This window comes from Pteropus alecto, unplaced genomic scaffold, assembly GCF_000325575.1.
Source record: "Pteropus alecto unplaced genomic scaffold, ASM32557v1 scaffold68, whole genome shotgun sequence".
Lineage (NCBI taxonomy): Eukaryota > Metazoa > Chordata > Mammalia > Chiroptera > Pteropodidae > Pteropus > Pteropus alecto.
In genome coordinates this window covers 5,839,783-5,865,069 of record NW_006441386.1, presented here as the reverse complement: position 1 = coordinate 5,865,069, position 25,287 = coordinate 5,839,783, and the positions used below count along the sequence as shown (strand labels likewise).

The 25,287-nt window shown below is 35.5% G+C and overlaps 1 protein-coding gene and 1 non-coding gene across 12 annotated transcripts in view; one reads left to right on the top strand and one right to left on the bottom strand.

Annotated features, from left to right (window-relative positions):
* The first annotated feature begins 6 nt into the window (after positions 1-6).
* Positions 7-25,287, top strand: part of GTF2I (general transcription factor IIi) — a 94,024-nt gene continuing 68,743 nt past the window's right edge. For 6 of the 11 annotated variants that reach the window (XM_015594609.2, XM_015594607.2, XM_025051549.1 and 3 more), the window contains exons 1-5: positions 7-358; positions 1,188-2,335; positions 19,563-19,666; positions 22,172-22,310; positions 24,625-24,759. In XM_015594609.2, the coding sequence (XP_015450095.1) occupies positions 1,783-2,335; positions 19,563-19,666; positions 22,172-22,310; positions 24,625-24,759 (931 nt within the window). In that variant the 5' untranslated portion in view covers positions 7-358; positions 1,188-1,782. The remainder of the gene's footprint in view (positions 359-1,187; positions 2,336-19,562; positions 19,667-22,171; positions 22,311-24,624; positions 24,760-25,287) is intronic. The other 5 variants (XM_006918536.2, XM_006918534.2, XM_025051550.1 and 2 more) reach the window with 1 other exon arrangement.
* On the bottom strand, positions 3,368-3,440 carry TRNAV-UAC. The gene has a single exon. It is a non-coding gene; the product is annotated as a tRNA-Val (tRNA).

Sequence of the window (25,287 nt, the reverse complement as noted above, 5' to 3'; positions counted from 1 at the left end):
AAAAGAGGAGGGTGAGAGAGAAGCTCGGTGAGCAGAGAAAAGGGGCCACCGGTCGCCCCCCCGCTTCTCCGCACGCGCTCTTTAGCCGTGGCCGCCCGCCTGCCGCGGTTACCTGGGCCTCTCTCACGGTCCCTTCTGATTGGATCTAGACGCTGAGCGAGGCCCTGCTAGGGCGGCCATGCGGCGGTGACAGGAGCTCGGTTGAGACGCACGGGCCCCTCGCCCTCTCACCTCCTGTCCGCTAGCCAGCTCGCCTCACCCCGAGGCTGCTCCACCGCGGCCGCAGCTCGTGCACGGCCCACACTCGCTTCCCTTCGGCACCCCGACCCCAGCGCTGCCTGGAGGCGGCTGCACTCGGGTGAGTCCCTGTCGCCTTATCCCCCGTCCCCCTCCCCAGTTGCCATCGCGAGCAGGGCCTTTATTTGAGACTCCCCCTGCGGGGCCTGCAGGGGCAGGAGTCTGGGGACCGTCGGCAGCCGTGTTGGGGTACCCAGCCCCCCCACCTCGGGCTGCCGGCGTTGGGGGTGGGGCAGGAGCAGACGCGGTCGCGGGGGACGACAGTTGCACGCGCGCGCCTGGGTACGCATGGGGGAGGGGTGCGCGCGCCGGCGCCTCGTGGGGGGGGTCTCACGCGTGAGGCCTGCGCGCGAGCGAGCCTGTGGCTGCGCATGCCCGGCCGCTGATTGGCCGGCTCGAGTGGTGCGGGTGCGCGCGCGGTGCCAGGCTCGAGCGGTGGGGTCGCGCTTCAGCCTGGTGTCTCTGGGGCTCGTGCGCCCGGGCAGCCGACGCTCAGGATTGGCCGGCGGGCGGCAGGGGCGGTGCTGCGCTGCCTGGTAACTGCGGCCGGCAGGCGGGGGAGCGCGGCCCCTCCCAGTCCCCACCCCTGCCCTTCTCTGCCTGCACCCAGGTGGAGCCCGGAGAGGGCTTTGTCCCGGCCCGGCGGGCGCGCCTTCCCCGCTGGGCCTGTTCTTGGGGGGAAGTAAACACAATGACCGGAAGGAAAACCTCAGCCTTTAGGCTACGAAAATAAGCCGTCTAGATTGGGCCCGCACCCAGACGGGGTTTCAGGGGAGGAAGGAGACAAAAAACTGTCTTCTTTCCCCTTCCTCGTCTCCTCCGCTTTTGCTTATCCAAGTTCTGTCTTTATTAAAGCGAGGTTTTTTTGTTGTTGTTTTGTTTTTTTTTAGTGTTATGGTTTTGCGCTAATTTGCGGCTGGGAGTGTTCAGATGATGTCGGGTCCTGTTCAAGTAGTGCTCACTCCTGCGAATGCGGGCTCCCCCACCCGTGCAGACTTCTCACCCTCTGCATTCAACTTTGCTGCAGACAAGGGCTTGTTAGGCCACAATGCCTGAAAGTAGTCTCTGGGTGTTGACAAAACAAAAGGGGAAGTTAGTTTGCAAATGGTAATGTACATTAGTGTGTACTAAGGTGGCAGGGTGTTTTCCCCTGGGCTAAGGCCTATGTTTTGGGATGACTGATCTTATATCTTGATACAGTAGACTCCCCTCCCCCCCTTATCCGCGGTTTCACTTCCTACAGTTATAGTTGAGGTCAGAAAATTTTAAACTGAAAATTCCAGAAATAAACAGTTCATAAGTTTTAAATTTCTCGCGCCGTTCTGAGTAGCGCGATGAGGTCCTGCTCTGTCCCGCCCGGGACGTGAATCATCTCTTTGTCCAGCGTATCCACGCTGTATGCGCTACCAGCTGCTCGTCACTAAGTAGCCATCTCGGTTTCGTATTGCAGTGCCTGTGTTCAAGTAACACTTATTTTCCTTGATAATGGCCCCAAAGAGCAAGAGTAGTGATGCTGGCAATTCGAATATGCCAAAGAGAAGCCGTAAAGTGCTTCCTTTAAGTGAAAAGGTGAAAATTCTTGACTTAATAAGGAAAGAAAAAAAATCTTATGCTGAGGTTGCCAAGATCTACAGTAAGAACGAATCTTCTATCCGTGAAATTGTGAAGAAGGAAAAAGAAATTCGTGCTAGTTTTGCTGTGGCACCTCAAACTGCAAAAGTTACGGCCACAGTGCGTGATAAATGCTTAGTTAAGATGGAAAAGGCATTAAGTTTGTGGGTGGAAGATATGAACAGAAAATGTGTCCCAGTTGACGGCAGCATGTTGCGCCAGAAAGCACTGAGCCTATATGAAGACTTCAAGGGATCCTCTGAAAGGAATGACACCAAGCCATTTACTGCAAGTAAGGGATGGTTACACAGATTCAGGAATAGGTTTGGACTGAGAAACATAAAAATTACTGCAGAGGCTGCGTCTGCTGATGAAGAAGCTACTGCCACATTTCCGGCAGAGTTGAAGAAGTTGATTAAGGAGGAAGGTATGTATGTATAGGCAAAAACAGTATATTTAGGGTTCAGTATTATCCGAAGTTTCAGGCATCCAGTGGGGATCTTGGAACATAGCCCCTTTGGATAAGGGGGGACTACTGTACATATTTTTGCTTCGTCCATTCTTAAGCTACTGTGATCTACTGCCTTGTGCTTTCCTTTGGCTTGCTTCTTGGCATCTTGGCTCATACCTGTAGGCTGGAGTGACTTTTTTCTTTTCAGGCTGTGGAACTTTTTCTTATATGCAGTCACTTCTTTTTTTAAAGCCTTCCCTTATGTTGTTTGGTTAGAATTTGCTGTTCTTCTTAAGTTATCCTAACTTGTTTGTTCCTTTTGCGAAGTCATATTTATTTTCTCTAGGAGTGTGTTTGGTTCTGCATTGTGTACATGAGTCTGGGCTAGTCACTAGGTATTAAACTCCTAGTTAGGTAGGGATTAAGCCTTTTCTGCCTTAGTCTCTCTCCCCCTTACAGTCTACAGCTGTCAAAGTGCTTTGCACATAGTAATAACAGCTAACATTTGAATATTTCCTATGTGCCTGGCATTGCTCTTAATCCTTTTTTTTAAAATTTAATCTTCAAAATAATCCGGTAATTCCATTTTAAAGATAGGAACAAGCCTAGAGAAGCTGGGTAATGTACTCTTGATTACCAAGCAAGTAAACCTTGACTTCAAGATTTGAATATAGGCATTTTGACTCTTACCCCCTAAGCCAGTGGTTCTCAAACTCCAGCAGTGAGCATCAGCATCTTCTGGAGGGCTTGTTAAAACAGAATCACTAAGTACCACCCCAGACCTTTGATTCTGCAGGTCTGGAGAGAGGAAAGGGGGCATGTTTGTATTACTAACTAGTTTCCTGGTGGCCCTGAAGCTTGAGAACCATTCACCATGGTGCAAATTAAGTTTTTTTTCTTTTTTAAATTTATTATTATTTATGCCTACAGCACCTGGTCTTCCTAGGTGGTCTCCCATCCAAGTACTAACCAGGCCCAACCTTGCTTAGCTTCCAGCGTCATGGACCATGGCTCCACTGGGGTGTGAACCCAGGACCTTCTGCGTGTAAAGCAGACGTGCTAACCACTACACTATGGAACCACGTCCAAATTAAGTTTTAAGTGAGGAGAATTTATTGTAGATGTTTGCTTTTTATTACTATGAAACTAGATCTTAACTAAAAATAGCTTGAACTGTTTACTGTAGATTGCTTGGAAAACTGAGTTATTTTATTAGTCATGATTACAAAATTGAAAGTTTAAAAAGTCCAGTTTAAAAAAGCTATGGGTATTTAAGTATGAATAAAATTACAAATCTAATAATTTTGGTCTTTTTCCCACCATCATTCATTTTTTAATTTACTCATGGCACAGGAATTTATCTCCCTCCTGAGATGCTTAAAGCATCCCATCACCACCTCTGAATATAAAGTCTAAGAAGCTAGACGGGGTGGGGTGATAGGCCTGTGCTTGGCACTGAGATAAGTTGGGCCCGGCAGGGGTTGGCTGAGCAGCTGGGGCTGAACAGCCAGAGCTCCGCCCCCACACCTCCAAGAATTTGGCTTACTTTTAAGACTTTGTCATTAAAGTTGTAGGCTTTAAGGTTCTTGGGGCACAAGTCTTGTTGATAAAGTAATCTCACATTAGGTAGGAGAAATGGGATTAGTTACAGTTATGTTCTGTCATTTTTGATGACCCATAGATTGATGGTATGTTCCAAAACAAAATATAAAAGACAAGGTCCCTAATCCCAGTGTTATTATCTATAGGAGCAGTAAATAAAACACCGAAAAATTACTAAACATTTAGCCTTTTCTTTTATTACTGGTGACTGGCCTATTTTCATTTCATTCTACCTCATTCAGTTCTACCATTATTTCATTCTTTACTGAAAATGAGTTTTTAAATATTTCAATTCTCTTAACAGTTGTGGTTATAATTAACATAAAATTGTCTTAACTTTTGGGTTAAACAGATGCTGATCTAGTGCTTTTTATGGATGTCTAAGGGAAAGCATTTTTTGAAGTTGTTTGAGAATACTCTGAGAATGCTATTTTATTTTTTAGAAATGCATTAGAGGCAATTTACCTGAAAGATTATTGCTAAGAATTAATGGCAGTCTACTAAAGATCATTCATAGTATTTTTCTTCAAAAATACATTTATTTGGGTTACGGTTATTTGTTACTGACTGAAAGAAAGTAGGAAATGCAGTTAATCATTTCATTGTGATTGTAGTGTCATGACATTCATTGTAATTAATGGGCTTAAAATGCCAGTATAGCAATATGAAGAATAATACTCGATTAACCAAAGTATAGCTGAGGCTACCTGTCTGGTGGAATAAAATTAAGAGTTAGTATTTTAGAGGATGTATGTATACTGGAAAAATTATGTGGATAAATCAGGAGTGCTGAGGGTATTATCTTGATGTTTTTCTCTTTTTTTCCTCTTTCTGCCTTTACCATTTTTCTTCTCTCTTGTCCTTTACTGGAATACTCATTACTGCAGTTTTCCTGTTTTTGTTTTTACTTTTTTCTCTTCGTTTCTACAATCCTTTTAGTATTCCATGCATGTTTCTGACACTACTACTCTGCTCTTTCCCACTTTGGCCTAGTGGGAAAGTAAGACAGTTCGATAGAGTCATGGATTGTCAGTTGATGGAGGAGTTGGTTGTGCTTTGGTTAAGTGTTATATAGGATTTTAAAGAATTGGATTATTTTAAAAATGTAACTTGAGAAGCAAAATGAATTTATAATTGAGAGAAGGAATATCGTTTTGTGGGCGTAGATTCTGAAATTAGACTGCCTAGATTCAAATCCTGGTCCTTGCCACTCCTGGTTGTGTTACCTTGGGCAATTTACTTCACATCTTTGTGTCTCAGTTTCTCTATTTTAAAAAATGGGATGATGATAATAGAACCTGTTTCTCTTATAGGGTTGTCGTGAAGATAGAATGAGTTAAAAATGCTTAACATGGTATCAGGTGTACAGTAAACAGTCAATAAATATTAGCCATAAAAATACTATGTTTAATACTTTTGAGAGATTGAATTTTTTTTCCTCCTCTTTTTAATTACTCCCCACCTCTACTCCTGACCTATGGATTTTGCCATTTCCGCTTATGGATGTTGCCATTTCCCCTTAAGAACTGGATCTCTGAAGGCGGGGCGTCTCCTCCCACACGCTCTGAGCGTGCACCCAGGGCCTGGCACCCATCATGGTGTGGTCCGTGGCTCTACCTGGGGTGCAAACCCAGGACCTTCTGTGTGTAAAACAGACGTACTAACCACTACACTATGGAGCCACCCCTGAGAAATTGAATTTTCTAAAGAAATAAAATTTTTACTACTAATACTGACTACAAGGTTAATCTCCAGAAACTGGAGAATATGAAGTCTATGAAGGCAAGGACTTGTTCTTCCTGAGATTTTCCCCTTGTGACAAATTGTTTTTGCTTTTGTAGTAATGGTAAGGGAAATGTCCCCCCCACTCCCCTTAAAAAGTACTATATATGACTATAATACAGTATAATTGTAGAATCAGAGAGTAGTGAAGAGTTTGGTTCTGTTTAGGGTATCTGGTTAAAATGAGCCACGGTTAATAGGCAGAACCTATATATTTCTAATGTGTATATATAATGTATTATAGAGTCTGTCTACCTTGCAGATGGTGAATATATAATTGAAATAGTCTCTGGAACTGGTTACTCAACAGATAAATTCACCTATTTTCTATCTCTATTCTAAGTCTTAGAGGTAGTGCCTTCTTTCCCTGTTGAAGATGATGTATTTGAGGCAGAAACTAGTAAAGGAGTTGAACGGTAGTTGCAATTTCTTTGCTTTTATAGGATAATTAAAGGAGTTAGAGGCTTAGCTATCTTATTTTGGCTAGGTCCCATTCAGATGTTTTTACTAGAAATTGACAGTTTGATGAAAGCTGAGAAAACTTTGCTCCTGCATTGTTATAAAGAATTTGTTAATAAAGCTCTTACTATTGACTACAACATAAATGTGAATAGAATTTTGTCTGGATTGGGTTTTTACACCAAAATTGGTTTAAAGAAAATGAAGTGTTGGAACCGAACTAAAATTAATAAATGGTCTTAGCTTCAGACTTTAAAACACTTAGGTTACATTATTTTAGTTGTAAAATGATAATTTGAGAAAGGATGACAGCATATATTATACTCCACTTTATACTTGGGGAAAGAACAGAGAAACTGACCCTAGTACTAGAATTAATTTAAAATTGGCTAAAGGGGTTAAAGGAGATCCATTAGCTCAACTTCTTCCTTGTATTCTTATTATTTTTTATTTGCCATTTTAAGCATTTTTAATTAAGTGGCATTAATTACATTCAGTGTTGTTAAAACCATCACTACTATTTCTAAAATCTCATCAGCCCAAATAGAAACTCTGTACCCGCTAAGCAATAATTCTGTATTCCTCCCTCCCCTTAGTCCCTGGTTACCTCTAATCTACTTTCCTTCTCTATGAACTTGCCTATTTTAGATATTTCATACAAATGGAATCATACAGTATTTGTCATTTTGTGTCTGGCTTATTGCACTTAGTATATTGTTTCCAGGGTTCATATATGTTGTAGCGTATTTTGAACCTCATTCCTTTTTATGGTTAAATAAGGTTCCTTTGTATGATATACCACATTTCTCCATTCATCTGTTGATGCACATTTAGATTGTTTCTACCTTTTGGCTTTTACGAATATTGCAGCTGTAACATTGGTGTACAGTATATTTTGAATCCCTCTTTTCAGATCTTTAGCATATGTACTTAGGAGTGGAATTGCTGAGTCATTGTATTTTTCTTTTTAATGCTTTCCTTGGGGCAGAAATATTTGTATGGAACTGAACAAATCTCTAACAGGATAGAAAATCCTTGTAAAACGAGTTTGTCTTTTTGTGAAGATTAAATGTGCTTGCCATTTCTACCATGAGTACTTTGTTTCAAGAGGTTCCTTATAGGGATTAAAATTTTTTTTTTGGTAAAATATACATAACAAAACCATTTTCCTGATCTTTAACTGCACAGCTCAGTGGCATTAAGTCCGATCACATTGTTGTACAACAATCACATGTCCAAAATGTTTTCATCTTCCTAAACTGAAATCGCCCATTAAACAGTAATCCCTTCCACCAGTTCCTTGCACCCACCATTCTACTGTCTCTATGAACTTGACTATTTTAGGTACTTTATATAAATGGGATTATACAGAATTTGTCCTTTTGTGATGTTTATTTCACTTAGCATATGTCCTCAAGGTTCATCTATGTTGTAGGATGTCAGAATTTCCTTTTTAATACTCAGCGATTTTTGAAGTTTTTGTAGTATGGCAAAGCAAATAATTTTTAAAAAAGCTAGCGTATAAGATTATATTGTAATTGTAGAAGCAGAGAGTAGTGATGAATTGGTTAAAACAAGCTCTGGTTAGACAGCCTATGAAGAGTTCTCATTGTATAGGTCTCATTTTTGAGAATTAATGTTTTTTTTTTTTTTAAATTGCATTTACATACATGGTTCTTAGAGATTATAGTATTTTTTACAGTAAGTTAAAAATTGTTTTCTGATTATGTATTTTTATCATGTTCATTGCTTCTGTATAACTTTTAGAGTAAGTTTTTCGGGTATTTTGTAAAACAGTGGGGTAGTCACTTTACCCAACTACTTTTCAAGTTATTTCATAACTTTTTCCTATATCTGTAGCCTTATCTGTAGGAAAAATAGCAAAATGAATGTTTGAGCTATTGTTCACTATTCAGCTTCTAGATTTTAAGCTTAGGAAAAGAAGGGATCCTTTCTTGCATTTGGAACAGTACTTACTCAGTTATCCAGTTACCCAACATATTGAGGGCCTTCAGTATGGTGGGGGTAAGTATTCTGAGGCTCCAGGATACAGTGTTTCTTGAAAATAACGGTATGGGCAAATTTATATTGTTTTTTGAGAGCTTAAGGATAAAGACTCTTTAGTTTGTATGTTGTCTCATTTATTTCTTTAGATATTTAGAGTAAGGTGATTTTTTTAAATTTAAATTTTAAAACAATCTGAGTATATTAGATGTAAGCAAAATTTCATGCTTTTGCACATGCACGTTTTAAAAGGTGCGCATACTTTATTTCAAAGCAGCGATTTATTGTATATCTTAAGCTTACACAATGTTATGTCAATTATATCTCAATAAAGTTGGGAAAAATAAGTAAAAATAAATATGAAAAAATCCAGTGATTTATTTTAACACTTTTCTGATGAATTTTCCTGCTCTGTCAGAATATAGGTTATTTTATTTAGCAGTGTTAATCAAAGCAGTTAGTTGGGAAATTTTCATTTTATCAAATTTGAATTCGGAGAGTTTATATGTAGATAAAAAAACTTTTAATAATATTTACATTTTAAATGCTTACTCAATTTACTGAATGCTGTGTGAAGCATTCTGTCAGGTACTTAATACATTCTGTTGACAACCTTGTGAGGTAAATATACATATTTTTGTCTTTTTCCAGACTAGTATGTTTAGGATTAAAGAATCCCAAGGTCAACTTGAATTCAGAACTTTGGCCTTATTCCAGAGTTGGTGTTCATAACAGCTTTTTGCTTTGTTGCCTGCCTTCTGGGGACAGTACTTTTAAAAAAATAAAGATGGACTTTTAGACCATAATTACTTCATTTTCATTTCCCCTTCCAATTTGTAGAAAGTTAGAAAAGGAACAAGTGATCCAACTTTTCCTGTACCAAATAGTTTTTAAATTTTGGGGTAAGGTCAAAGGGATACATTCTTTATGTATTGACAGAGGAAGCTGCTGTTTAAAAATCTGGACTATCAATTTAAAAGTATAATTTATGCATTTGTGAAATTTTTTTCTTAAACTGTAGGGCCCAGAAAAGTGGGTGTTCCTGAATAGCTCATAAGTTTTGTTTATTTGTTTATTTTTCAAGGACATTGTTTTGGCTACTGTGAAACTTAGAATTTAACTTGTGACCCACCAACTAACTGGGCACATCCTCTTTCCTGGCTTCTTTTTATTTTGTCATTCTTCCCTTTGCCTAGCTTAGAAAAAAGTTAGCTATTTTTGTTAGATCTCAACATTTTTTTGGAAATGGTGTTAAATGTAACACCGTCGCACATCATTTCATATCTTAACCCTTCAAATGTATTTTATGTCATCTTGAGAGATCACTTGGTTTTTATTGATATAATTACCAGCTTTATTTCAGCAGATAGAAATTAAGAATTTAGTATATTAAAATGTAAACAGTCTGCTAATAAAAACTTAAAAGCCTTGACTTAAAATCTTGGTCAAAGGTTTGTCTTAGGGATTTCTAGTTTTAATTTTAAGTACTTGCCACTCCATGTTATTTCTAAAACTTAATAAAAGTTGAATGAACTAAAATCGGCTATCTGGCTGTTTTTCCTGTTTGCTGAAGTATCTATATTAAATATGTATGTTATATATAATTAATATTAACATTGTTAACATCTTAATATAAATTGTGATAATTTATATTGTTATTAAATATTTCTAAAATGGAACATGTGAATGAAACACCAACCTAATTTATTTCCCATTGGAAAGTACTGAGATTTACTGGTTGTTGTGCAGTCTATAGAGCTTTATTTGATAAACTTTAGGTTGTTTATATTTTCGGACATACTTACCTTTATGAATTTCTAATCATTGCCTCCTTAAAATGCAAGAAGAAAAACAACCTATTTCCAATTTTATTTAGCTGATAGAGACAGATTGTAATCAGTAGCTTACTATTTAATGTCCTTAGCTCTTCTCCCAGTTGTTTTAAACACCTGTGACAGACAGCAAAAATTACAAGAATTAAAAACGCATGAAATAATGCAAAAGTAGGAGAAATTTTAATATGCTTTAAAAATTACCTTGGAACACTTTTAAACTCACAAAATACAGTTAACCCTTGAACAGCATGGTGTTAGGGGGTGCGGCCAACCCTGGCAGTTGAAAATCCCTTACAACTTTTGACTCCTCTCCAGAGCTTAACTACTAATAGTTTACTGTTGAGCAGAAGCCTTACTGATAACATAAACAGTTGATTAGTACACATTTTGTATATGTGTTATATATTGTATTCTTACCTTCAAGTATGCTAGATGAGCGGTCCCCAACCTTTCTGGCACCAGGAACCAGGGCTCCTATGAGAATCTAAAGCCTGATGATGATCTGTGGTGATGCTAGCTAGGGAGCGGCTGCAGACAGAGGTGAAGCTTCTGCTTGCTGGTCTGCCACTCACCTCCTGCAGTGTGGTCCAGTTCCTGACAGGCCATAGACCAGTACTAGTCCACAGCCTGAGCATTGGGGACCCCTGAGCTAGAGAAAAGGAAATGTTATTAAGGAAATCATAAGGAAAAGAAAATAAATTTACAGCACTGTATGTATTTATTGAAAAATGCAAAAAAAAAAAAAAAAAGCTGCATGTAAGTGGACCTGTGCAGTTCAAACCTGTGTTGTTAAGGGTCAACTGTAGGTTCAAGAACAGTAAACAAACAAAATTTCCCACATAGAAACCCCATTCAGTTTTGCCAAATGTCACTTAAACAGCAGAAGGGTCTAATCCAGGATAATGTTTTCACCCAGTTGTCTCTAATATATTTCACTTTAGAATAGTTCCTCAGTCTTTGAGTTTCTTGCCTTTGACCTTTTTGAAGGTTATAGAGCAGTCATTTTATAGAATATCTCTCAACCTGGGTTTGTCCAGTGCATATTTGGCAGGGTTTTCATTGTGTTCTATTGGATTGGATCACTTGGTTAAGATGGTTGTGTGCTTTGTTTTCCTTTGTTAATAAGTATTGTATGTGGCAGTACTTTGGGATAATGAGAATGTCTGCTTTTTAGAATTGTGGAATCCTACTCTTTTTTTTCTCTTGAGGCTGGGAATTTTTTTGCTTTTTAGGAATGAAAGTTAGTGCATGGACTTAAAAATTCCGTTATAGTTGTTGTCCCAGTCCTTGAGAGAGTAATGTTTTTTTAAGATTTAGATATTATAGAAAATGTTAAAAATTAGATTAAATCTTATAGTGTATGTTGTGGTTTGAAAGAACATGGAGAATTAAGAGCAGTCAGGTCTAAATTAGATTCTATTTAATACTGCAATCTTGGGCAATTTATATTGTTTTTCCAAGTTATCAGCTGTTTTTATGTTTTTTAAAAAAGGCCTGCTTTGTAAAATGTGTCAGGCAGATGTCACCAAGTGGACATAACTAGAACAAATGGTAGTATATTGAAAATATTTAAGACATTTATAAATTGTGTCCAAAATCTGAACTGATTGTACTAAATGTGTGCTGACATTTTAGGGATGAATGTTTCCTCTCCTGAAAAAGGAGAGGTAATTATAGTAATTATAGTTTGAACATGGAAGTATTTAAATACTATTGATTTCAGAGGTAGAAATACTTAGGCAACCTTAAAAGATTGCCAGAAGATAGTATTACATAATAATCTAAATAATTTTAATGCGACTGAGTCTTGTTTAGGATGAAGTCAGCTGATTCAATTATTAGATCTTTTACATTCATTTTAGGCACCATCTTATGACAAAATGTGTAACATCTTAGATGATGACTTTTAACTAGGTACTCATTATTTTGAAATAAATTACTTTTATAAATAAGAATTTATATTTTTTAAAAGTTTGAGATTCCTTAGAATTAAGTGATACTTGAAATTATTTTACATTTCTCACTGAAACTGTTTCTCTTAGTGTATATATTTAATGCTATGATGGTACCTATAGTCATTAATTTTGTTGAAACTTGGTTTTACTGGCTCTTAGTAAAATCACTTGGTAAATTTGAGTTTTAATTCGTATACAAAAAATAACTTGAGATTAAATCTCAAAGAATGGAGATAATCAGAAGACTAAAAAATAAGAGATAGCTCCTCTTAAAATCTAGCCCAGAAAAGGAACATCCACAGCGCACGCAAGTCACACTGCAGTTTTTGGAATAGAGGTTAAAAACTTAAGTTTGGTTGAAAGATATTCCTGGTAAAAGTTTCCCCAACTTTGACCTTTAAGCCTGTTGAATAATAACTTAATTGAGTACCATTACCTGTCCTTAATATTGTATGAAGCCTTCCTTGGGCAATATCCTAGTGGTAGATATTGTAGCTTATTTTGAAGAGTTTCTCAGTTTTAATTGATCCACTTATCTGGGGTTTAGTGCTTAGGGCTCTAGTACCAAACATTGACTTAGGAAAGTTACTGATTTTTGCAATCTTGAACTTTATTTCACCATATTTAAGTAAATGTACAGGGTAGATCTTAATTACTTATTAGAAGTAAAAATAACTGAGACTGCTTTAGCAATCTGCAGAAAATTGTGAGCATGTTTTTTTTCCCCCCCGAAGAAAATGATCATTTTAAATCTATTTCCTCCTAGCTGAGGGTGGGTCTTGGGCCTTGGATATTAAGTTTTACTAAATGAAACTGTTGTTTAAACTTAACTCTTATGTCTGTTTACCACCACTGTTAAAGGAGATATGTTTACCTGATAGTACTTGTCAGCAGTGTTTTATGACATAAGCTATGTGTTCAAATGGACAATTCTGTAACTCATTCATGTGTTTTTCTTTGAACCAGATTCTTTATTTTCTTCATAGAATGTAACTGATGTTCATATGTAAAGTACTTATCAATGTCAACCATAATCTTCACTTTATGGGCAAAAACTATACTTTTGCTTCAGTTTGTTTATGATGAGTGGCAGTTAATTTGCTGTTTTATAAAGATTGCCTAGTATTACAGTTCTAATCACCATGTATTTATTTACTTTGGGTTTTTTTTTTAAACCTGCCTTTCTTTGATTATTACTTGGAGATAGGGATTCTAGTCCCTTGTTATAAAATTACCTGTATTAGCAAGATGGCTAATCTTTATGGGATGGGCTTCTCATTTACAAAATAATTGAATAAAGTGGTTGCACTAAAGTATCTTGAATTTCCTTCTTGATCTAAGATTGTATGTTTTAAGATTGAAAAGGAAATTTCTTTGTTGAAAATAACAATAACACAAAGAAGAAGTAGGGCGTGAATGTAATAAAAAAACAAGGTCAGTGTTATGGTATCTCCCCTATTTACCAGTCTGAGCTGAAGCTTAATTCGAAGTGGAAGTATGTTAACTATTTAGTAATATTTAGAGAACAGCATAATAAAAAATATTAACATCAGTTTTTTTTTAAGAGTGATGATGGCGTGCGTGAAAATGTTCAAGAGCTCTTTGACTCAAACAATTTTCATTATTTAGCTGTTCATTATTAACAGTAAGGATCAATAAATTCAAAGCAGAATTATGATCAAATGAAAAAAGTTTATGTGGAATTAATTATTGGCATATTTTGAAGTAGAAGAGATCAGAACAGTAAGGACACAGATAAACCTAATCCCTGAAATGGATCTCCGAACAAGAAACATAAGAAGGTTTTAAAGAATGGCTGGAGTCTGTTTTCAGAGACGTAAAAGAAGACCATCACATCTATTAAACAATAGCTGACTGACCAGGATAAATGATAAAGAAATGAAACAGTAACAGGCCAGTTAGTTCATATTTGAAACTCATAATGGAGAATTAAAATCAAATCAGGATACAAAAGATAAACAAAACATTCCGAATGTAAGAATTAAGTTAAATTGAAAAAATGGTAAAGAAGATACAGCAGACTCAGGCAACTGGTATGTTTCGTTTTGGTGGCATCCTTTCTCATCCCTTTTCTCTTGATAACAGTGCTTTGCCTTTTGAGTAGCTGCATACCTTCCCATTCCATGTGGTTCTAGCTACACTGCTAATCAAAGTGTATCCCGGGTAATCTTTTTTTAACTAGCCTTGGTATTTGGGCTTGGAATAGGATAAGCTTGTGACACAAACCCCTCGAACTTTTGTGTAAACAATAGCAAGAAGATATGACAGTATTTATTGCCTCTGGGATTACAGTACAGGTAGGTGCGTGGTAAACTTAAAGATGCATGTGGCTGTCATCTGTTTTAGGGAAGAAACCCATCTGTTGAATAAGTGAGGCAGGCTCACAAGGAGAGAACAGAGGGAACTTCAATGACATGTCTTGTTTCTGGATCTAGCTGTGTGTGGAGTCAGTGCAACCTTTAGACTGAATAATTAAAAAAAGTAATAGAAGTTCCCATCTTTACTTGAGGTGGCTTGAATTGGGAATTTGTAACTTTGTAATATAATAGTTCTGGCTAATTCATAACTTGTTCTTGAGAATAAAGAATATTAAAAGGTGTGGTTCCTAAAGTTGATAGAACTAATAAGAATATTCTAAAATTATAAAGCAAAATGTTTATAAAAATGCTAAAAAGTACATAAGATAGGAATTTCAAAGGAGTAATATGAAAAGGCTAATATTGAAAAGAAAATGGGAACTCAGATAATAGAGGTTAGAATTACCTTTGCCCTGAAAGCATTTGCCAATTTCACCACGTGAACTTGAGTTTTGAAAACCTTGTGGGATGAGAGGCTCAGAAATCTGTCCAGAACCTGCAACAAAATTCAGGGGTCAAATAGGAGACCCTTCTTCTCAGTAAGCCAAGACTGTAAATTAGATAAAGGTGATTGAGAAGTAAACCAGCTTACATCCCTATTTGTGGGCTGGGTTAACATCTCCTGGGCAGTCCAAGGAAACTGAAGCCTTGTACTGAGATTGTGGTGATTGCAGATAGGTAGTATTCTAAGACACCTGGAGGAGCTACCTTCATTGTAGGCCTCAAATTTAAAATAATTTTTTAATGTAAAGTTACCAGGACATAGTAAAAGATAATCAGGCATACGTGGAATCAGGTACCTTGAGTATGAGCAGGAACCACCAGAAACAACAGAAAGATACCTGCAAAAATGAGATTTTTGAGTAACCAGAGACTATAAAACAATTATCCCTATTATGTTTAAAGAAATATGTCAAGCTTGAAAATCTTTAAGGAGTAGGAAACTCTAAAATATTATATAGACAAATAGAAATTCTAGAATGAAAATTATAAACAAAATAAAAAACCCAGTAGGTGGTTTTCATAATAGGATAAGCACAGATGAAGACAGAATGAGTGAAATAGAAGGTAAGTTAGAAGAAATAGTTTAGTTCAGAGAGAAAAACATGAGAAAAATACACAAGAATGTAAAGGATTTAAGGACTGACATACCTTTAATCTGAGTTTTAGTAGGAGATAGAGAATGGGGCAGGACTACCTGAAGAGATTATAGCTGAGAATTTTCCACAACCGAAGGATGGTAATCCTAAATCAAGAAGCCCAGTGAATGACGAACAGTGGATGAAACAAAATCTACATCTAGATAAGTAGTGAAAATGTAGAAAACTGAAGAGGAAACAAAAACAGCAGGGGTGGGGATGGAAATTACCATCAAGAGACTACATATGACTTCTGAATAGCAACATGAGATAACGAAGCCAAAAGATAATGAAACAACCTTAGTTTGCTGAAAGAAAATAATTGTCAACTTAGATTTTGATTTCAGTGAAAATATCTTTTAAAAAGAAAGAAAATTTTAAGTTTGCCATGAGAAAGACATTCTATGGGATTAACTTCAAGCAGAAGGAAAGTGAGATGCAAGAAAGAATGAGCAAAGTGACAAATTTGTGGTTAAATCAAAATGAAATATTGAAGCAAAAATAATACAACATTAAGGATTAAAAGAATGACTAGGATCGAAAATTATAGATCATTTATGCAGATAAGTAGAATGATTATCAATCAGACTTCAGTTTAGTAAATGGGCATAGGACCTAGGTTGATGAGTCAACCCAGAAGAAATACAAAAACTATGAAAAGTGTTTCTTTAGTCAGCAAAGAAATTCAACTATTTTAGTAATAATGAGATATTCATAGTGATAAATCATGGCTCTCCAAAATGTTGATGAGACTGATGAATTTAGTATATATAAACATTTCTGGTAGCAGTGTAAAAATTTTGGCTTTACATGATCATTTAGGTCATTTTTTTGTTGTTGTTCCAAAGAACTATTAACTAATGAATTTCAGAAGTAGAAGTCATGCCTATTTGCATTCCTTATGAGTGCAGAGCTACCTGTCCTATGATAGTTGCTTTAAATTTTTTGTTTTATGGCTTCTTTTACTGGGAGACTTAACCAGTTTTGACATTACAGGATAGATTATGTCATGTTGATTTTTTTTAATTGTTCATTTCTGGTGATATACACACAAACACAGAGACCCTGTTTAATCCTTAGAAAAACTGCATCGGCCCTGCTCCAGTGGCTTATGGAACATTGTTTCCTTTAAAGGTCTTTTTTCTAGGATACTCCTATTTTGCTTTTTTGCTATTCCTCTTCCTCACAGGGTCATTGTGAAAAGATGACCAATAAAACACGATAGGTATATTTAATAGATGTTTATTTCTTTTTTTCTTTTTTTGGTCCAACTCTTATTTTAAAATGAAGGGGCTCATAAAAGGTCAGAGGTGAAAGGAACCGTTAAGGTATGTGGTTGATTTAGGGTCTCTTTGTTCATAGAAGAGGAGCCTGGGCACAGCCCACTGCGGTCATAGATTTTGTTAGTGGTCTGGGCAACCCACAACCTGGCTTTTTTGGCTGCTGTTTCTGTGAGGACCAGTTGCTCATGCCTAATATTCAGTAAGCTTGCATCACTAGCTTGGCCTAGTGTGTCCTCTGGTGTTCGTTGTTAACACCACTATGTGAGGCAGTTACTTTCTGGGAAAGGGAGAAGAGGAAGCAGTCACTGAATGAGGGATTCACAGAATATTTCAGAATAGTCTTGACTAAAGACTACTCAGGGAAATAACCTCTTTAGACTGGCAAAGAACAGTTCAGTGAATTTCTGTTGTAATCCAAATTCACCCTTTTCTAGAGAGCAGAGCACCCTTTTCTAGAAAGCCCCAAACAAAAATGCATCGTTTTGCATTAAGCCTGATTGGACTCTGTCACCTCCAAGGTTCTTACCTTTGAAAAATTCTGTGATGTTTCCTGAAAAGTTCTTGTAATGAAACAAGACCTCTTATTGCCTGTAGCATACCTGTGGTGCTGTTGGTGTGACATCTGTCTTATGTTTCTTAACATTGAGTATGAATGACATCATATCAAATTTATGACAGTTTTAAGGTGAGAAGTGGAAATAGCAGTAGGCAGAAAATTGTCCTAGTGTTATGTTCTGGTTCTGATAGTGGCTATATGACCTTGACAAATCCTTACATTTGTAAAATGTAACACATCATCTTTTTATTTTGCTGGAGAATTAAAGGAAAAGTGACATTAAGAAGTAAGAACTTTCACAAATAACGACAGTATATTCTACACGAATGTTCTGATTATGGAAAAGTAATATGCTTTTGTTGTCCATTTTGACTGAACCATAGTTTAATATAAATTTATTTAAATTGACTCATCTAAAAGAAAAGAATTAGGGAAAATAATTTCTATGATTTTGATCATTCTCTTGATGCTTTTCCTGATTCTATCCGTTCAGATACAAAATTGCTTCTATTTGCTCATAGATATATGGAGGTAAGTGTCAATTGTTTTTATTACCAAGTTTTAATTTCCTGGTACGTATACTTTATTACTTTGTGGATTCCTAAATCCAGTTTAGAAGTTAATTCACATGATAATAGATGGGAAATAGATCAGTTTTTAGTAATAGGGAGAAGATTAGGTACATTTTTAACCAAAATTATTTTTATGCTATCAGCTCTGTGTTCTCTGGATTATTGGGGTTTCAGTTAAGGGATACTCAGGTATTCAGTAAATTATATACATAGATGTGTTTTAAGAATTCCCATTCTTGTCCATAATTTTTTAGACATTATTTCATATTAAGTTCATTTGATTATTTGATCTCTTGCTAAAACAAGAATTAAACAATATTTTTATATTAGAATTTTTAAAATTTTGCTTTAGATTTTGCTTTAGAGTATCTTGACGTGGTGTATTTTTGCTTTTTAACTTTTTGATAAAATATGCATAACAAAATTCACCGTTTTAACCATTTTTAAATATACAGTTCCTTGGCATTAAGTGACTTCTTGTTATTGCGCGACCATCGCTGTTATTTTCACAACCTTTTCATCATCCCAAACTAAATCTCTGTACGTATTAAAAAATAACTCTCCCTTACTCTCATCCTCAGTCCCTGGCCACTACCATTCTACTTTCTTTCTCAGTGTATTTAACTAATACATGTATTTCATGTTAGTGGAATTACACAATATTTGTTCTTTTGTGTCTAAGTTATTTCACTTAGAATAATATTTTCAATGTTCATCTATGTTATAGCATGATCAGAACTCATTCCTTGTTAAGGTTCAATTATATAGTGTGTATATATCACATTTTGTTTATTCATTCATCTGACAATGGATATTTGGGTCGTTTCCACCTTTTGGCTAGTGTGAATAATGCTACTATGAACATGGGTGTATAAATATTTGTTGAAGTCCCTGCTTTCAGTTCTTCTTGGGTATATACCCAGAAGTGGGATTGCTGTATCTTGGTAATTCTGTTTAATTTTTTCAAGAACTGCCAAATTGTTTCTGCAGTGGATGTACCATTTTACATTTCTAACAGCAATGTACAGGGTTCCAGTTTTTCCACATCTTTGCCAACACTTAGTTGTTTACTGTTTATGTGTTGTATTTTTAGGTGTTTGAAATTCAGCTGAGGTTTTTTATTGATACCAAAGTATCAGAAAATGTTTTTTAAGGAGAACAATATGCTGTATTGTAAAGGAATCTTAGATGGCACTTGTCCTGCAAACTACTTCCTTTTCAGTAAGAAAGAAGAAATTCTCTTCACCCAGCCTCAGTCTGCTTTTTATTCTCTTTTCTATTATCACTGTTTGTATGAGAGAAAGGGAACTTTGCATCTGTGTTGAATTATGATGAACTTGCTGAGTTGCGAGGTGTATTACCTCCTCCTCTTACTTGGGAGGAATTTTAACTGGTTCTGGGTGACATTGGAATTTACTTTGGGGTGATGCTGACCAAATTAGATGGAAAGTTAGAAGCTAGATGGTCTATCTTATAGGAGTTTTGGGCGAATAATACTTGGTTTCTGAGCCTTATTTTTTTCTTGTGCACGAAAACTAAATTAGGCAGTCTTTGGAGGACCTTCACCGCTATAATATTTTGTTTAGTAGGACACTGTGGATCTCTGCCACTCACTTTCTTCTTAATTTTTTTGTGCAGGGATCATGGCCCAAGTAGCAATGTCTACCCTGCCAGTAGAAGATGAAGAGTCTTCAGAGAGCAGGATGGTGGTGACATTCCTCATGTCTGCTCTAGAGTCCATGGTGAGATGGCTTTACAGTTATATAAAACGTTCCATGGTTGGATGAGATTGGGCTTGTGGATGAACTTGATTTGTTTTTTTAAAACATGTTTTTTTGGTTTATTAATAGTTTTTTTTTGCTTGAATAATAGTTATGGGTTTAAGCCTTTAAATCAAATTTTATTACCATGTTTCAGAATATTATTTTAATGCTTAATATTTTACATTTAATTTCAACTTTTACCAACCAATATCTTAGGCAATCCCTTGTTTTGTAAGCATTAACTTTGAATTTATGTGCAATAGTTGAAGTTTCTCAGAATAAGTTTGGTATTACATGGTGTAGTGCTAGTGTTTCATCGTAGCTGTATAAAGAACATTATTAGAATTATGAGCCATGAGAACATAGTCACAATTTCATATCTATATTTTATTGTGCTATGCATTCACAGTTGTCCTTACTCTGCCACCTTTTACTAAATATGTAGTGTGTTAGCTCTTTATTTTTAAAATATCTGTATCATACGTAGCAAATTATAGCAAAATATTAAGTATTTTACTGTATTTTTTGTATTACTTTGGTGATAGTAATACAGTTTGCTTAGATTTTTATGGATATGTATCTGGAATTCTAGTATTCGATTTCATAAATTTAAAAAGCATCAGACTTAGATATTTTTTGACACATTGAAATTATTCTAAGTAGGAAGAAGCTATGTATTTTCTAAGTTTTGACTGGTATTAGATATTGTTTATCTCATAGGTTTCAGTATGACATAATTTGTAGATTCTTTTGTTTTCCCATTAAGGCAATTCTTTCCTTTTTTTTTTACTATTTAAGAATTTTAAAAAATTATCTTTGGAAAGAGAAATTTAAAATGGTTAGTGGCTATTTATTATTTTCTGAATGTCACTTATTTCTGCCTTGTGATCATAAAACCAGCCAAAATTTGTGGCTATCCTGTTAAAATAATTTAGAGATTAAATCCTACTCTGTTGATATTAATCTTTTATTGAAGATTTCTGATCATTGCAGTAGGTATATAACGTTATTTATTCAAGATGACGTTTTAAAGCAATATTATGCAAGTCATTTTCATTTAAGAAATGTAGAGGATGGTTATTGTACAAATCAAAAACAAATGGAGAGCTGTAGTTTTTGACAAATGATACTGTGAGAACATAGGCTATTTGGCAAAAAAAAAAAAAATTCAAGTCTTTATCTTGTGCCAAGTTAAATTCTAGAAGTTCTAAAACAGTAGTTATATTAAGATAAACTAAAAAGTCAGAGGAAAATTCTAATTGTGTATTTAATTGCATAAGCATCTTTTCTATGCCAAAAATCAGTGAGGTATTTTTATATATCAGTGAGGAAACACTACTAACATACTAGAAAAATAAGTAAAGGATATGCTAATTTACAGAAAAATATCTAAGGTACAATACTCTTTCATTTTAATACGTCAGTGGATTATTGATTGTACTAGGCACCCTTTTAAAATGTTTCTGGAAGAGTTGCACTATAACATTTGTTAGTATATTGTGAGTTAGCTCTTCTAGAAGTGCAGCTGGGAGTGTGAACTGATAGAGCCTTCATTAGAAAGCAATTTGCAATAGGTTTTGAGAACCTTAAAAGTATTTACATTCCTAGTCAAAACTCTTTGACTCTGTTGTTTCATATCTCTGACTCTGTTCTGAGAAAGTCATTCAAAATACACATAAATATTTTGTTCCCAGATCATTATTTCAGTGTTAATTTTAGGAGTGAAAATTGGAATCACTTCTAACATTTTCAGTAATGAAATGAATTATTGTATATCCATGAGATGGAATGTTACGTACTGTTCAGATTTTAAAGAATATTTAATCTCATAGGGATATACTAAGTAAAAGTCATACTTAGTAAAGTATACTCACCTAAATGTGATTCTTATTGCGTATACATATGGAGATACTTCTGGAGGTGAGATTGTAGTGGATGTTGTACTGTATCTTCCAGACTCCTCTTTAAGACTGATGGCACTAATCACCCCAGCCGTTGTGTGTGTTAGAGGCAGCCCTACCCAAGGTCTCTCCCTTTCCTTGGGGAGGGCCATTCAAGTGCCAGAGTTCTGATGCAGGTGCATCAACTTTCAGCTCTCTCAAACTCTGCCATTTAATTCTCCCTCTGCCGAATCCTGTTCCTCTAGCACCTCACAGGTGTTGTCATTGAGAGTACTCTCCCATAAGCCTGTGTACAAATCTGAGTCTGTTATTTGAACAGTAACAAATTACAGGGGATCACTGCCTTTTTCCTTACAAATTCTGTGTTTTCTTCTGTTTAAAATCAGGGTTAAAATCTTTGTAGAAAGAGAGGTAATGAAGACTTTTTTTTTTTTAATATATGATAAGGCCAGAAGCTAGGAACTTTATCCATTTCCAGTTTATGTATTAAGACAGTGTAAGTGATAAGATTTTCTATCCCTCCAGCAGAAGCAGTGCTTTCGAATTACATCTGTGTTTAATAAGGTTTGCTATTGTATTTTAGTGTAAAGAACTGGCCAAGTCCAAGGCAGAAGTGGCCTGCATTGCAGTGTATGAAACAGATGTGTTTGTTGTTGGAACTGAGAGAGGACGGGCTTTTGTCAACACCAGAAAGGATTTTCAGAAAGATTTTGTGAAATACTGTAAGTATTGTATTTTTATGTTTTGTATTTCATAAATACTAAACTTAAACATTTATGTATAACATGTCTTATTTTATTCTAAAGCAGAATGAGATTTATATTAAAAAAATACTTTCTGAAATGTCCATGGAGACATTTTAACTTTTTTCGCACTTAGGGAAAAAAAAGTGCAGCTCACTGCCAGCCTTAATTTAACATTACGCATAGGAGTGTTACGTTTTCTAGGATTTAACATTATCAGCAATCAAGAATTACTTTTAGAAATGAATGTACCGCTACTAAAAACAGAATGCTATAAATAGAATGATGTCATTTGTTTCCAAAGACTATCGATATACTAGAGTGATGTGAAAATAATAATAAAAGCGAAATACTTCGTGGCAAACTTTGAGGGTAAGGATAGGACTGTAATCGCTTGTTATCTCAGGGCAAATGTTGCAGCTGTAAGCGCTGCTGCTGCTGAGTATTCTTGGGGCAAACGAGAAATGGGTTAAGATGCTCAAAATGAATCACATGGTAATATATGAGAATAAATACTGAAGAGTTTAAGAAAATGGTAAATGTTTATTGTACTCTGCTCCTTGCTTGGCATTACTCTGGATTGGTGAAACACATTAGAGAGAAATTAGACAAATTCTGGATCGATTAAAAGTTCTTATCCAGATAAGCATTTCTTTTCTCGATAAATAGTAGGTATGTTGAAAACAAGTCTCTTTCTATGCATTACATTTTTGTAAGCATGATGCAGAGTTAAACAGGTCTCCCTGACTCCCTCAGTAGAATCAATTTGTCAAGAGTCCTCAGCAAGTTTTGTGGTCCTCCAATCTATTGTAGGCTGGTAATACTATGACCCTTCACAGTATGACAGTTTTATATCTGTGTTTAATCTAACACTGCCCTTAGGTTTTATATTAACTCTGATACAGCATTTTCTTAAACATGGAAAGAGAACAAAAAAGAGTATATCTATAGCCATTTAATATATGTGTCTTTAAGATCCAGACTTAAATTTCTATTATTAAGTTAGATCCAGTTCATGATAAATCGAGCAGATCATTGGTAAATAAAAATAGGTTTCTTTATTCATTAACTTTAGTTCTCAATTGTATTTTTAGTCCTTTTAAAAAAATGTATCTTCTCTACATTATATGCCTTACTCCCCACCAGATGTGATCTTTTAAACTTTACGGCAGTAATCTATTTTTAAATATTTTTCTTATTTTTTATTATTTTGAGAATTTTTAAGGCTTTGATTATGTTTATATTTAAGTTTATACTAATAATGTTTCTTTGATTATGTTTATATCAGCTGCCATCTGTCCCATGAATACTATAATCCCACTGGCAGCTGTGTTTATATTCATCTTTTCTATACTGCCTTGCTTAGTTGGTTCTCCAGTGGTTTAGAACTAAGCATTAGGGCAACTGTCCTCAGTTTCAAATTGTAGCCCCTGCCTATTACTATTCATGCTTTTTTATTGTTACCAGTAATTTGATGCCATGGAGAATAACCTTTGGATAGAATTCTTAAGTACCTAATATTTCTATAAATTATTTCACAGATAGGGCTCATCGTAGTGGTCTTCTGAAGCCTAATTAATAGGTTTGTAAATCAGTTTTAGAAAATTTTGAAAAGAATTCTAAGCTCTTTTTCAGAGTTTAGAAAAGCGGTATCCAATAAAAGTAATATAATATTAATCACTCATATAATCTAAAAATTTCTAGTCATTACATTGATAAAAAGTAAGGAGAAAAATGAAGTTCCTTTTAGTGGTTATATTTTAATGTGATACATCTAAAATATTATTCAACATGTAATCAATATAAAAAATTATTAATGGGGTATGGGTATTTTGCCTACTTTTTTTTGTACTGAGTCTTCAAAATCCAGCGTATATGGTAAATTTACAATACCTCTTAATTTGGACTGTCATATTTCAAGTGCTCAGTAGCCACAGGTGTCTAGTTGTTATTGTGTTGGACTTTGCAAGCTTAGAACATTTTTTGTAGTGATAATCTTCCCATATTTGTTTGTAGCTGATAAATTACTGGTATGATAATTTTCTTTTTAAAAACACTAGTAGCTAATTTGTAGGATTTTTAGTTATAGCTACACTTATTTCAGAGATGATCATCTCTTAGTATTTTCATTCATGTCTTTTAGATTTTTATTTTTAAAATTACATTTTTCCTTATCCTTTCTGTTTTTATATAATACATCATAAATGTTAAAATATAGGAAAAAATATTCTTATTAAAAGCCAGATGTTAAGATAATGGATACAGGCCTTTTATAGCATTAATTATTTTACAGGTGTTGAAGAAGAAGAAAAGGCGGCAGAGATGCATAAAATGAAATCTACAACCCAGGCAAATCGGATGAGTGTAGATGCTGTAGAGATTGAAACACTCAGAAAAACAGTTGAGGACTATTTCTGCTTTTGCTATGGTAGGTTATACACTTAAATTTTCTAAAAGATACATAATGTAATTGAGTTTTGTAAAGGGTAAATTTAACATAATATAACACTTTCACAAATTGAATGGATTAATTTCCATATAATTGGGTTAGCATTAGGAAAAACCTTACTTTCCATTTCCAGCTTGAAGGAACCCAGAAACTAATACAGCTATTAGAACTGTTTTCTTTTTTAGAGTAGTTTTAGATTTCACAGCAAATTTAAGAGGAGAGTACAAAGATTTCCCATATAACATCGTCCTTTACACATGTGTAACACTTTACTATCAGCATTCCCCTCCAGAGGACCTGTATCAGCACATCATAATCACCCAAAGAGAGTTCGCTTATTTTTGACATGTGTGCCAATTCTCCTAAAAACCACCTTTTGTTAATCCAGTTATGTGTAAACAGGGGGAAGATAGAGGTTACATTGTGAGGTTGTAGATAAAATTCAACTCTGGTGAATGGGGTTTCTAGTATCTGGGCTCACTGCCTGGTACACACCAACAGCCTGAC